Consider the following 13167-nt stretch of genomic DNA (forward strand, 5'->3'; position numbering starts at 1 on the left):
CTAACCTGGTGGATAATTTGGAAGGAGCGCGATACGCACATCTTTGACAACAATGCCTGCGATGCTGACCAGTTGTCTCTCGATATCTTTGAAGAGCTCCAGAACCATGCAGGGACTCAGCGCACAGACGGAACCCCTTCTGCCTAATCTGTTCAAGTCTTTAGTGCTGTAATAGTAGCTGAACGTACTTAGGTTAATTGTACTCTTCCTGGCTCTGCCAGCTTCTCTTAATGAATGAAACTCGCATAGCACTGCTACAATTTCATCAAGAAAAGAAAAAAAGTTAGGAATGATGATTCTGACATGATACATACAATCAGTCATCACTCTAATGTCTAATAAGATGTCAGGAAAGTATCGAAATTGCAGCTAGTTTCCATGTCCTGATTAGTTTCAGTGATGCCTTGTCAAGGTTCCTGGTATTGCAGAAACTGGAGGATGCTTGCTCAACTAGTACTGAAGGTGCACAGGTTGGGTCGATGCATGTTAGCTGTTTGTATCCATGCGTCTTTTTTCTTTTTCTTTAATGTGCATTGGAATGTACATCCTACTATTGTTTTTTAGTCGTCTGCATCGGAAAGGAAGGTCACAAGTTTGTCATCTTGTCTTCATCGTTGTAGAATCCAAAGTTTTTGTCTGGTAAACCATAGTCAACTGCAGACAGTCCATTTATGATAGTACGCAAAACATGTAGTACGCCTAGTACAGTTTTGTTATGTGGCCTGGTCTTCCGTTGGATGGTTGGAATCATCGAACACCCAGCCAAAATCTCCATGTTATCTCATACAACCAGGACAGACTGAGAGCATAGGAGCACCATCATTCATGGCACCCACGCCCTATGTCTTTCCCAATCCCAACCTGCAGCCTGCTCCGGCGTTGCAACAGCCGCATGATGACCTGGCCCTCGACTACATCTCGCGCATGCTCATGGAGGAGGACATCGTTGACAAGTTCATATACCAGTACCCTGACCCCGCCGCGCTGCTGCAGGCCCAGCATCCCTTCGCACAGATCCTCACCACCACCTCATCCGACATGCTCACCTCAGCCTTGCCAATCAGACATATCCAGAACCCAGCCTTCTTTTTGAATGACAATGGCGTGGCAGATCCCAACAACAGCATGGACATGATCTCGAGCATGGCATTCTTCAGAGGAATGGAGGAAGCCAACAGATTCTTGCCCAGATACAGCGGGGCGGTGGAGGGTAGTAACATGCCTCACGGCGGCGGTGGCAACGGGGCAGAAGCTGGAAGGAGCAGCAAGCAAATGGCTGTGCAGGTGCACCCTGAATCCAAGGAGGAGAGCGATATGTTGGACCAGTTCATGCTCAACAGCTACGACATGTGCACCACTGAGGCACGTGAGCGATGTGACGAGGCGGAGCAGCAGCCCATCTCCACCAAGGCGCCGCGTGGGAGGCGCGGCGCTAGGCTGGCGGTGGTGGACGACCTGGAGACACTGCTGATCCGTTGCGCGGAGGCAGTGGCCACTAACGATCAGCGCAGCGCGTGCGAGCTGCTGTGGCGGGTCAAGCGGCACTCTTCCCCAACAGGAGACGCCACACAGCGACTGGCGCATTACTTTGCTGAGGGTCTAGAGGCACGGCTGGCTGGTAGAGGGAGCCAGCTTTACCGATCGCTAATGGTGAAGTGCACCCCCGTTGTCGAGGTCCTCAAGGCCTACAAGCTCTTCATGTCCGCCTGCTGCTTCATGAAGGTGTGTTTCCTCTTCTCCAACAAGACCATCTACAATGCCGTCATGGGGAGACACAAGCTGCACATTGTGCACTATGGTGTCAATGACGGGTTCCAGTGGCCAGACTTGCTCCGGTGGCTAGCAGAAAGGGAGGGCGGCCCTCCGAAGGTGAGGATCACCAGCATTACCAGCCTCTGGCCAGGATTCCGTCCTGCCGAGCAAACTTACGATACAGGACAACGGCTCTACCGCTGCGCAAAGCAGTTTGGCGTGCCATTCGAGTTCCGCGTCATCCCAGCCAAGGCACAGGATGTCCGGGTAGAGGATCTCGACATCAATCCTGACGAGGTTCTTGTCGTGAACAGCCTAATCCATTTTAGGTCCCTGATGGACGAAAGTGTTGTCATCGACAGGCTAAACCCCAGGGACATGGTGCTAAACACTATCAGAAAGATGAAGCCAGCCGTATTCGTCCATGCCATCGTGAACGCATCATACAACACGACATTTTTCGTGACACGGTTCCGCCAAGTGCTCCACAACTTCGCAGCACACTTCGACATGATGGAAGCCACGGTGCCACGAGACAATGATGAGAGGCTGCTGGTGGAGCGGGACATCATCGCACGATGTGCCATGAACATCATCGCCTGTGAGGGGACAGACCGGGTGGAGCGCCCTCAAAACTACAGGGAGTGGCAGGCGCGGAACCAGCGAGCAGGGCTCAGACAGTTGGCACTGGACCCAGACATTGTTCAGTTTTTGAAGGACATAGTGAAGAAGCAGTACCACAAGCATTTCGTGATCAACGAGGATCACCAATGGCTTCTGCAGGGATGGAAAGGACGCGTGCTCTACGCCATCTCCACATGGGTATCTGACGATGCTAGCAGCACTCAAGTGACATAAATTTTAAGTACCAATGGATGCTTGGGCACATTTGATCTGCTTTTGTGAAGTATGGTCCCAAACATTTTTTAGCAGCTTGCACCAGTTATGATTTATGAGGATCTACGGTGCAATCTGCAACAAGGGTCTATGTTTACCATGGTAACGATGTACACATAAGGAATAAAGTCTGGAAAATAACTTCGTTTTTTGTGGAGAAATTATAAACTAAACTGCACAATCCATGAGCCAAACCAAAATGATTTGTGGGCATACAAATCCACAACTTTAAACCAGCAGAATAGCTTTCCAACAGAAGTGATTTAGTGGTCCATGGAAACTGTACAATCCACTTACCGTTTACCACAACCATCTTCTGCATAGAAATCTCAGGAACGAATCATCCTTGTGTCATGGCATAACTGACAGCATAGTCAACAAAATACATTTTCCCTTGAAACTAGCACAAACAGTAGTACTCCCTGTTAGGAATAAGCAACTTGTATTCCCATGAGGCCATAGGCCGATATATATATATGTACAGGTGTGGAACATATGCAGGAAACCCCTTATACAACGGGATAAATACAAAGGGGTACATGACTTATATTATAACTCTAACACCCCCCTCAAACTCATGGTGGATGAACAATACTGAGTTTGGAGAGATAAAAGCCATGTTGTGCTCTAGTCTGGGCCTTCGTCAGGAAATCCGCCAACTGTAACTCGGAAGGCACATACTGTAGAGCAATAACCTGATCCTGCACACCAGCGCGCACATAGAAAGCATCAACACCAATATGCTTGGTGAGCTCATGCTTCACAGGAACGCGCGCAATGCTGATAGCACCTGTACTGTCGGATAAGAGCAGAGTCGGTGTAGTGACAGAAACACCAAAATCCTGAAGTAACCACCGTAACCAAGTCACCTCTGCCGTCAAAAGAGCCATTGCTCGCAACTCAGCCTCGGCACTCGAACGGGAAACTGCAAGCTGTTTCTTCGTCTTCCAGGCAATGAGAGAACCACCAAGAAAAACATAGTAAGCAGAAAGTGAACGGCGATCTGAAGGATCACTAGCCCACGTAGCATCCGAATAGGCCTGAAGCTGTAAAGAACTGGAGCGAGGAAAGAATAGACGGTGAGAGATCGTGCCTCGAAGATATCGGAGAACATGAAGGAGATGACTATAGTGAACCGAGGTGGGAGCAGAGACAAACTGACTCAGAATATGAACCGGATAAGAGATGTCCGGACGAGTGACAACTAGATAGACAAGACTGCCAACAAGATGACGATAACGCGTCGGGTCAGGGAGAGGATCACCATCAGTAGCACGGAGGTGAACATTGAGCTCCATAGGAGTCTCAACAACGCGCTCGTCAGTAAGAGCAGCACGAGCAAGAAGATCCTAGATATACTTTTCCTGGGATATAAAAAAGCCATCAGAGGTAGAAGAGACTTCAATCCCAAGAAAGTAGCGAAGAGGTCCAAGATCAGACATAAGAAACTGCTCACTAAGACGGGCCTTTACAAAGGCAATATACTCGGGGTCATCCCCCGTGATGATCATGTCATCAACATAGAGAAGAAGAAGAGTCCGACCACGAGGAGAAAGGTGAATAAACAATGCTGGATCATGAGCACTTGCTGAAAAACCAGCAGCAGTGATCACAGAGGCAAAGCGCTCAAACCAGGCGCGGGGGGCTTGCTTAAGGCCATAGAGAGAGCGACGAAGACGACATACCATGCCATCAGGAACAGAATACCCAGGTGGTGGCTGCATGTACACCTCCTCACGCAGCTCACCATTAAGAAAGGCATTCTTAACATCAAGCTGAGATATAGACCAGTGGCGTGCAGAGGCAACGGCAAGAAGTGTACGAACAGTGGTCATATGGGCCACAGGAGCAAAAGTCTCGTCATAATCACGACCGTGCTCCTGCTGAAAACCACGAGCCACAAGACGAGCTTTGTGACGCTCAAGAGAACCATCGGAGCGAGTCTTAACCTTGTAGACCCACTTACAAGTGATCGGACGGACTCCGGGAGGAAGAGAAACAAGATCCCAGGTACCAGTGCGTTCAAGAGCAGCAATCTCCTCTGCCATCGCAAACTGCCATTCAGGATGAACAACAGCCTGACGGTAAGAAGTCGGCTCAAGAACAGCAGCACCAGCGGTGGGAAATCCAAAGCGATCAACAAGCGGACGAGGACGAGAACGCAAGCCATAAGTAGGCTGAGAGGAAGATGACGACTCATCCACAGAGGCATCGACTGGTCGTGGACGACAAGTGTAATGCTGAGGAAAAGATGAAATAATAGAAGGAGGAATCGTCAAGGTAGAATCGGGGGGTGGCGACGAAGAAGTCACCGGAGATGAAGGTGTAGAATCCGGTGACATGCTGGGAGAGGAGACCGGGGAGGAAGTCACCGGAGATGAAGGTGGAGAACCCGGTGACATGCTAGGAGAGGAGACCGGGGAGGATGGTGGCTGCAAATCAACTAGAGGTGGAGAAGGAGAGGAAGTGGAACGGAGAGGTACAGGCTCGACGGGGGTGATAGGTGAGTCAGGAAAAGTGAGGAAAGAGATATCATGCACTGAAAAAGTCGAGGAAGATGGGCGTGGGTAGAAGGGACGAGACTCATCAAAAGTCACGTCTCGAGAGATACGCATCCGATGACCGATTGGATCCCAACAACGATAGCCCTTATGCTCATCACTGTAGCCTAAGAAGACACACTCAACAGACTGAGCGGTCAGTTTGGTGCGTTCGCGAGGGGCAAGAAGAACATAGCAAACACAACTAAACGAGCGAAGCATCGAATAATCGGGAGAACGATCAAAAAGTCGCTCGAAAGGAACACCACCCTGTAGAGCAGCGGAAGGCTGTATATTGATAAGATAGGTGGATGTGGAGACGGCCTCAGCCCAAAAATGAGGCGGGAGAGAGGCAGCAATCATCAATGCACGAGCCGTCTCAAGAAGATGTCGATGCTTTCGCTCAGCCACACCATTCTGAGCATGAGCACCAGGACAAGAGAATTGAGAGAGAGTCCCTTGCTCAGCAAGAACACCACGCAACATCTTAGAGATATACTCGCCAGCGGAGTCAACACGAAAAACACGAATGGGTGAAGAGAACTGAGTATGAACCATGGCAGCAAAATGCTTATAAATAGACAACACCTCAGAACGAGAAGTCATGAAATAAAGCCATGTGTAACGAGAGAAATCATCTATGAAAATAATATAGTATTTATGACCACCTTTCGAAGCGAAAGGGGCCGGACCCCATACATCAGAATGGACTAAATCGAAAGGACGCTTGGACACTGACTCACTATGTGAATATGGTAACTGAATCTGCTTGCCAAGACGACAACCCTGACACTCTAAAGAGACATCTCCTGAGACAGACCCCAGAAGACCTCGACGAACTAAAGAAGACAACCGAGAACCACACAGATGACCAAGTCGATGATGCCACTGCTGGAAGGAACCAGTAACGGAGGCGACAGAAGCGGAAGAACTGGCGATGGTGGTGGCAGCGGAAGGAACATGAAGCCAGTCCAACTCCCAAAGACCCTGAGAATCACGGCGGCGAGGGCCAGCCCCAACCAGAGTGTGCGTGCGACGGTCCTGGACAGAACAAGAGTCAACGTCAAGGATGACACGACAACCAGAATCAGTAAGTTGACCAGCAGAAAACAGATTCATGGTAAGTCGAGGAACATGAGCAACATCAGGAACAGAATAAGAAGGAGTGGTAAGATTGACTCTACTAGCAACAGAAAGTGGAGTACCATCAGCAGTGAAGACATGAACAGGAGAATCCAGTGATCGAAGAGAGGACAAAGTGGAAGAATGAGAAGACATATGAAAAGAAGCTCCAGAGTCCAGAACCCATGGGGATGTACCTGACTGTGTAGAGGGTGATTGCTCAGTGCGGGAAGCATCAGTCACAGAACCAGCAGTACCCGTCGAGGAAGAACCTGAAGCCGCGAGCAGACGCTTAAGTCTCAGAATATCTTGGTCAGTCAAAGCAATGGCTGAAGCTGTCGAGGTAGATGACGAAGTCCCTGAAGATGATGATCGCGCCTTGCGCAGGTGTTTCTTCTTCGTGTAGCACTGAGACTCAAGATGACCATCATTGTTGCAATAGTCGCAATGTGGACGGGGGCGACCTGAGCCTCCAGAAGGAGTGGGCAAGAGCGGCGGAGCACTCGAGCGAGAGGGGGTCGGTGCAGCAGGTGGCGTAGGAGCACGAGTAGCGAGCACAGAGGGAACCTCCAGCAAACCAGCCCCACGTAAGCGAGTCTCCTCAGCACGAATCTCAGAAAGCGCCTCCATGAGAGAAATACGGCCACGAGCAAACAACTGAGCACGCCGGGGCTCAAACTCCTTACGGAGCCGAGACAGGAACTCATAGACGCGATGAAACTCCAAATTGGCCTGGACAGCCTGGCAACAGGGGCAGGTACGACAACCAACACTGCGGAGAGAATCAAGCTGGCGCCAGATAGCAGAACTCTGTGCATAGAAGTCATCAATAGTAGAGTCACCCTGCTGAAGAGCATGCTCCTGACGGACCACAGAAGGTATAAGGCATCACCAGAGGGCTGATAGCGCTGACGAAGACGGGTCCACATCTCAAAGACAGTAGGAAGACCCAGAAACTCGGAAGCAAACTGAGGCAGAACAGTAGCAGTGAGAACAGCTGCAGCACGAGCATCATCATCAAGCCACTGGGTGTAAACAGACAAAGCACCATGATACGTCTGAAGAGCCTCCTCATAAGCCAAAACCCTCTCATCATAAGCACGATCAGCAGCCTCATCAGCAAGCTTAGCCGCATCCTTGGCGGCCTGATTAGCATCCGGATGAAGAACCGGTGGAGTCGGCGGAATAGGAGCCATCGGAGGAACCGGACGTGGCGGACAACAGACCTTGCCAGAAAGAACACCCCAGAGATGGATGCCACGCATGTGAATGCGCATGAAGCCAGTGAACTCAGTGTAGTTAGTACCATCGAAGATCACCGGACAGCGAGGGACAGCAACATAGCCCGTTGCAGCAGTCATTTTTTTTGGTCAACGACTGCGTGGAAGCCCGATCCGATCTGGAGGGCAGAATCGAGCAGCTAGGCGGTGGGATCGGATTTGGAAAGAAGTAGAGGCGAGCAGGAAGATGAGCGCCTCGTCACTTGAAGCTGGCTGCAGCTGGGCGATGGGAATCGGCGACTGAGACGATTGGAGGCCCGGCGGTTGGAGGCGATTTCAATCTGGAGCGGGGCCTGGAGCACATCGATCACGGGAGGTCGTGGTGAGCGCTTCTATCTGCAGCGGAACGGGGAGGAGAAGGAGATCGAGGAAGACTTCGATCAGGAGATCAATCACACGAGGCCGGTTGGAGATCGAGCGGGACTGCTTCGATCGGGATGGATCAATCGCACGAGTTGCAGCGTGCAAAAAATTGACCTAGCTCTAATACCATGTTAGGAATAAGCAACTTGTATTCCCATGAGGCCATAGGCCGATATATATACATGTACAGGTGTGGAACATATGCAGGAAACCCCTTATACAACGGGATAAATACAAAGGGGTACATGACTTATATTATAACTCTAACACTCCCGAGTTACCTCCTTTATGAAGTTGCGATGAGATGATATCTTGTGAGACATTCCAACATCTGAAATAAAAAAGAGGGAGATCAAAAAAGATCAACATGGGAAATCAAATATTAGTGCCAACAATGCTGAAAAATACTAAGAGAAACAAGTTTGGCCAATGAAACAGACATTAGGCTGAATGGGTGCACAAGTCACAAGTGTCCAAATCAATATAGTATACCATCAAAATATTTCAAGGGGGCATTACCAAATATGATACACTAAGTTGCAACAGGAAAAAACAACAAAACACCGTATTCAAGGATATGGTAGCCAGGAGATCAGATACGCAGACCAGGCAAATGCTGAAATGGAAGACAGTAAGAAGTGAGCTGCACATGCCCCCCCACGCTAAGAAAGATTTAAATTCTAATTCATAGATACTTACAGTGCATGAAATAGGATCCTTCTTGTACTCCCCCATTATAATTTTACTACATTGTACATTCAATTTTTCGCGTGGTAGTTCAGATTTTTTATAGATTGTCTTCATGTTCAAGAATATGTCAATGCTCATTCTTCATCCGACTCCGAAGGAGGAAATTTTGGATCTCCATGCATCTACTATGTTATATTGACAGGTTGTGCACAGTTAAGAAAACAGCAAAAGCCAGTCGGGCCTTTGAAACTAGTCTGCAGAAGAACGGAGCTAGAAAATGGTGGCCTATGATAGCGGAAGCTCGTGCAAGTGAATCATCATTTAAACAACCTAGGTTAAATTCTTGATAAGCAACAAATAAATGTCTCTAGTGCAATCATCTAGTTCCATCGTAATAAACAATAAAAATCAAGCGAGCTGAAAAAGAGAAAAACTGAAAGATGTAATACGACTGAGGCACTGCTTATATTGCTTATTTAACTGTGTGCAGAGCACAGTCTAGCACGCACATGTGCAGTGTTTCTAGTAATTACCAGCCATCATTCCTCAGGTAACTCTCCCTCCCCAAACCACCTGGGAGGATCATATCCCTGTCCACCTACGCTTGTATCAGAAAACAAAGCACTCATGTTCCATAAACATGATATGATGCAGAACTGGAAATGTGTAGCAAAAAAGAACACGCACCAAGAGGATTACAACGGCACAGACGCCATGCTGTCAAGATTGTACCCTTCGCAACACCATATCTTTTGTACGCCTGCATAGAGTACTCGCTGCATGTTGGCACATAACGGCAGCTTGAAGGCAGCAAGGGTGATATCTCTCCTGTTCACATAAAGCATGAGCCAGTGAGCAGGCCATGTATAGATAAAAGCCGGTCTTAAAAGAATGGTCTATGACTGCATAGTGGTAGTAACACAAATGTCCAAAAGACAACCAGAAATGAAGCGGTAACAAACTGCAAACAAGAACTTACTTTTGTAGAATTTTAGCATCGATAGTGCCACGCTGACTCCCAAATCGTTGACTTCCTCTTCTCAGAATCATAACATGCACATATTTTTGGAAAAGGGGGTCAGTTTGTTACTTCTGTAAATCAGCACAGAGAAAACACAACTCCATGTTCGATCAAAACAACGCTGAATGCATGATGTCCTAAACTCGTAATGTCTTACTTAAGCTAGTGCCTGCTCCTTGTCCTAAATTCATGTTTACAAGAGCGCATAAAGTATTGCATAGTGGCGTACGTCTAATGAGTTTTTACAGCATGCGAGTTGAAACCAACGATTCATGAGCTTCTGAGAGTTCTCTTGCACAAAAAATAGACTAAAGAAACTCACCCACATAAAGATGAAATAACTGTGTTGAACAGTCCAATACTTGGGAAACAAAACATAAACTAATACTTTGGAAACAAAACATACATAAACTAAAATAAAGGAAAAAGAAATGCATTCAGATTTCTCAATCTGTCATCACTAGACTAACCGTCGTCGTCGGCAGCACAGCAGACCCGCACCATCGGAATCCTTCTCTTATTCTTGTAGTGCGGACCAGTGAAAGAAGCTGGAGATTCAGAAACCAGCAGGCAGATAAAAGGGGGTAAAAAAGAGAGAAATCGGTATATCGGTTGCCGCAGGATAAGGTTCAGGAGAGATTTAACTGAAAGTAAGAGACTCACGTGCGCTCCTCCCGAGAGGCAAGAGGGAAGCGGAGACGGGGGCGGCCATGGCGACGGTGGCGTGGCGCCTACCGGCAGCACAGACGAGCAGTGGTGATTTTCGCAGGATCTTTTTATTGGATAAAGTTCTTGCAGGATTTGAGGCCTTTTGGGCTAAATACACTATTATCCCTACTCTATGGAAATGGTGGGCTGGGCTCGGAAAATTTTGCCCTCCGGCCCTTTCGAAGCAATTTTTTGGACCATTTTTTTTGGAAAAAGAAAATCAGCCACGCGGAAGGCTATCCAAAGAACTAGACCTTGTCGGCGAATCGCACACACCAAAACCTACCAATATCAAAGCTTGTGAAGGATAAAAAAAATATCAAAGCTTGTGAAAATAGATAGCCCTGACGATTAGGAATTCGCAAGAAGCGGATGGAAGGTCCTAAACCCCTTTTTTTCCCATGAAAGGCCAACCACAAGGCGACTAGGGTTTCGGCTGGTCCGCGCCGGCCGCCTTCTTGACAGCGGTGTGGTGGCCGACGCCATTGCTGTCCCAGGGCGGCTTTGGAGCGTCGTTGTTAGCCTCTCTCTCCACGACGAGCTTGACGGCTGATGAGGATCTCTCGATGTAGCATCAACTCTTCTTCCCTGACTGTCTAGATGGGATCAGCAGCTTGTTCATGGAAGTTTTGAGGTACTGAGACTGTGTTCTTCACCCTTCTCGGGGGGAGCTCCTTCTCCAAATTCGTTGCCCCCTAACAAATTTAAGTTAGGGTTTGCTGTCCTCCGACAGTGCCACCGACCGAGAGTTTTTTCTGTTGTTTTACTGCCATGAAGATACTAGCATGGAACTGTCGCGGCCTCGGGAATGCCCTGATAGTCCGAGTTTTGTTGGATGTTCGGCGAGCATGTAACCCCGATGTGGTGTTCTTGTCGGAGATGCACTTAGAGAGCTATCTGGCAGAGTGTTTGAGAAAAAAAATGAGGATGGATCAGAAGCTGGTGTGTGTTAGTGAGGGAGAAAGGGTGGCCTAGTGCTTTTCTGGAAGAAGGAAATAAAGATTCATAGATAGGGATTGGATCCCACATTCATTGATGTAAGAGTGGAAGATGAAACTAATAATTCATGGATGCTAACGGGTATGTATGGTGAATTTAAATGGGAACATAAGTACAAGATTGGAATTTATGAGACAACTCCATCAGAATTATAATTACCCCTGGCCTCTTATAGGGGATCTCAATGAAGTCCGATTCTTGAGTGATAAAGATGGAGGAAATCCACGTCCGCAACAATACATACATGCATTCCAATCAACAATAGATGATTGCAGATTGAGAGACTTGAGGTACCTGGGTGATCGTTTCACCTGGCAGTGTGGACATATTAAAGAGATGCTTGACCGTGGACTGATAAATGATGCATGGGGAATCATGCACCCCAACGCAGCACTCCAGAACATGAACTACAACCATTCAGACCACAGTCTGCTCTTGGTGGATACCGGGTACTATGCTCAAGAAGAAAATAGTGGAGAGCGAGTTAAGCGATTTGAGGTACGATGGCTCAAAGAAAGCTCCTTTTCGGAGAAGGTGTTGGAGGTGTGGCAAAGATAGGGTCAAACCCAAACTTGGGTTTGGTCCATGTGATAAATTAAACGCATGCACAATATGCTTCATGACTGGGATCAAAGGGTGCTTAAGAAACCAAAGAAACAATTACTAAAAGCACAAAAGGAATAGGAGAAAACCATGATCAGACCTATCAGTGATGAAAGTGAGGAGAAAAGGAAAGAACTATCAGAATTGATTCAATTATTATTAGAGCTTGAAGAAATCCATTACATGCGGAGACCGCGTTTCAACTGGCTGAAATTTGGTGATCACAATACGGTGTTTTTCCAGGCGTATGCATCAGTACGAAGAAAGAAAAATCTTACAAAATAGGTAAAAGATGAGGATGGTAATGTTTTGCCAGATATGACAAATTTAAGTCCACATATTCAAAACTACTTCCATAATCTGTTTACATCGATCGGAGGTGCGGCATGTGAACCCGACTATTATGGAGAAAGTTCAGAAGAAGGTTACAGATCAAATGAATGCACTCCTGATGGCGCCATATTCGTATGGCAGTTTTCAGTATAGGTGATCTTAAGACACCGGGCCAGATGGGCTCCATGCAATTTTCTTTAAAAAAAATCATGTGTTAGGTGAACATATCACCAAGGAGGTACTGTTTCCCGTCAATAACCAACAGATCCTGGTTGAGTGGAATGACACCTCCATGGTTCTTATTTCGTAGGTTGATTCTCCAGAATTAATTACTCGGTATAGGCCCATTAGTATATGCAATGTATTCCCTCCGTCCCAAAATTCTTGTCTTAGATTTGTCTAAATACGGATGTATCTAATTATGTTCTAGTGTTAGATACATCCGTATCTAGACAAATGTAAGACAAGAATTTTGGGACGGAGGGAGTATTATATAATATTATCTAAAAAATATTAGCATCAAGAATGAAGGGTATCCTGCCAGTGATCATTTCGCCCACCCAGAGTGCCTTTGTGCCAAGTAGACTCATAAACTGATAATATCTTGATTGCGTATGAGTGTATTCATAAATAAAGAATAAGTGAGTGGGCCAAACAGGGATGTGTGCAGTTAAGTTAGAAATGCATAAGGCCTATGACGGTGTTGAATGGATTTTCTTGAAGAGTATGATGGAAATTTTGGCATGAGCAATGGATTCATATGATTATGGCTTGTGTCTCATCTGCCAGATATAAAGTCAGAGTCAACTCTCAAGAGACAGAAGTGTTTACCCCATCTAGGAGCATTCCGGCAGGGAGA

General features: G+C 47.3%; 2 protein-coding genes across 15 annotated transcripts; one reads left to right on the top strand and one right to left on the bottom strand.

Moving 5' to 3' along the window:
* The first annotated feature begins 825 nt into the window (after nucleotides 1-825).
* On the top strand, nucleotides 826-2800 carry LOC123083840 (scarecrow-like protein 33). Its single transcript, XM_044505737.1, has one exon. It carries the CDS (start codon nucleotides 826-828, stop codon nucleotides 2608-2610), a length of 1785 nt encoding a protein of 594 aa, XP_044361672.1. The 3' UTR covers nucleotides 2611-2800.
* An 877-nt stretch (nucleotides 2801-3677) lies between these two features.
* Nucleotides 3678-10498, bottom strand: LOC123086286 (UPF0161 protein At3g09310). Of its 14 annotated transcripts, none has more exons than XR_006440777.1 (7): nucleotides 10329-10486; nucleotides 10136-10213; nucleotides 9624-9680; nucleotides 9332-9472; nucleotides 9154-9242; nucleotides 8236-8285; nucleotides 3678-3705 (listed from the first exon to the last, which is right to left on the bottom strand). XR_006440777.1 is itself a non-coding variant. In XM_044508022.1 (6 exons), exon 6 carries the CDS (start codon nucleotides 7670-7672, stop codon nucleotides 6629-6631), a length of 1044 nt encoding a protein of 347 aa, XP_044363957.1. In that variant the 5' UTR covers nucleotides 7673-8285; nucleotides 9178-9234; nucleotides 9332-9472; nucleotides 9624-9680; nucleotides 10136-10213; nucleotides 10329-10488; the 3' UTR covers nucleotides 6240-6628. The 14 variants fall into 14 exon arrangements, 9 of the variants coding, with proteins under 9 accessions (XP_044363957.1, XP_044363956.1, XP_044363958.1 ...); XR_006440778.1 differs by lacking the exon at nucleotides 3678-3705 and adding an exon at nucleotides 5888-6230 and having other exon boundaries at nucleotides 9178-9242; XM_044508022.1 differs by lacking the exon at nucleotides 3678-3705 and having other exon boundaries at nucleotides 6240-8285; nucleotides 9178-9234; nucleotides 10329-10488.
* Nucleotides 10499-13167: the final 2669 nt, after the last annotated feature.

This window comes from Triticum aestivum, chromosome 4A (genome assembly GCF_018294505.1).
Source record: "Triticum aestivum cultivar Chinese Spring chromosome 4A, IWGSC CS RefSeq v2.1, whole genome shotgun sequence".
NCBI classification, from domain to species: Eukaryota; Viridiplantae; Streptophyta; class Magnoliopsida; order Poales; family Poaceae; genus Triticum; species Triticum aestivum.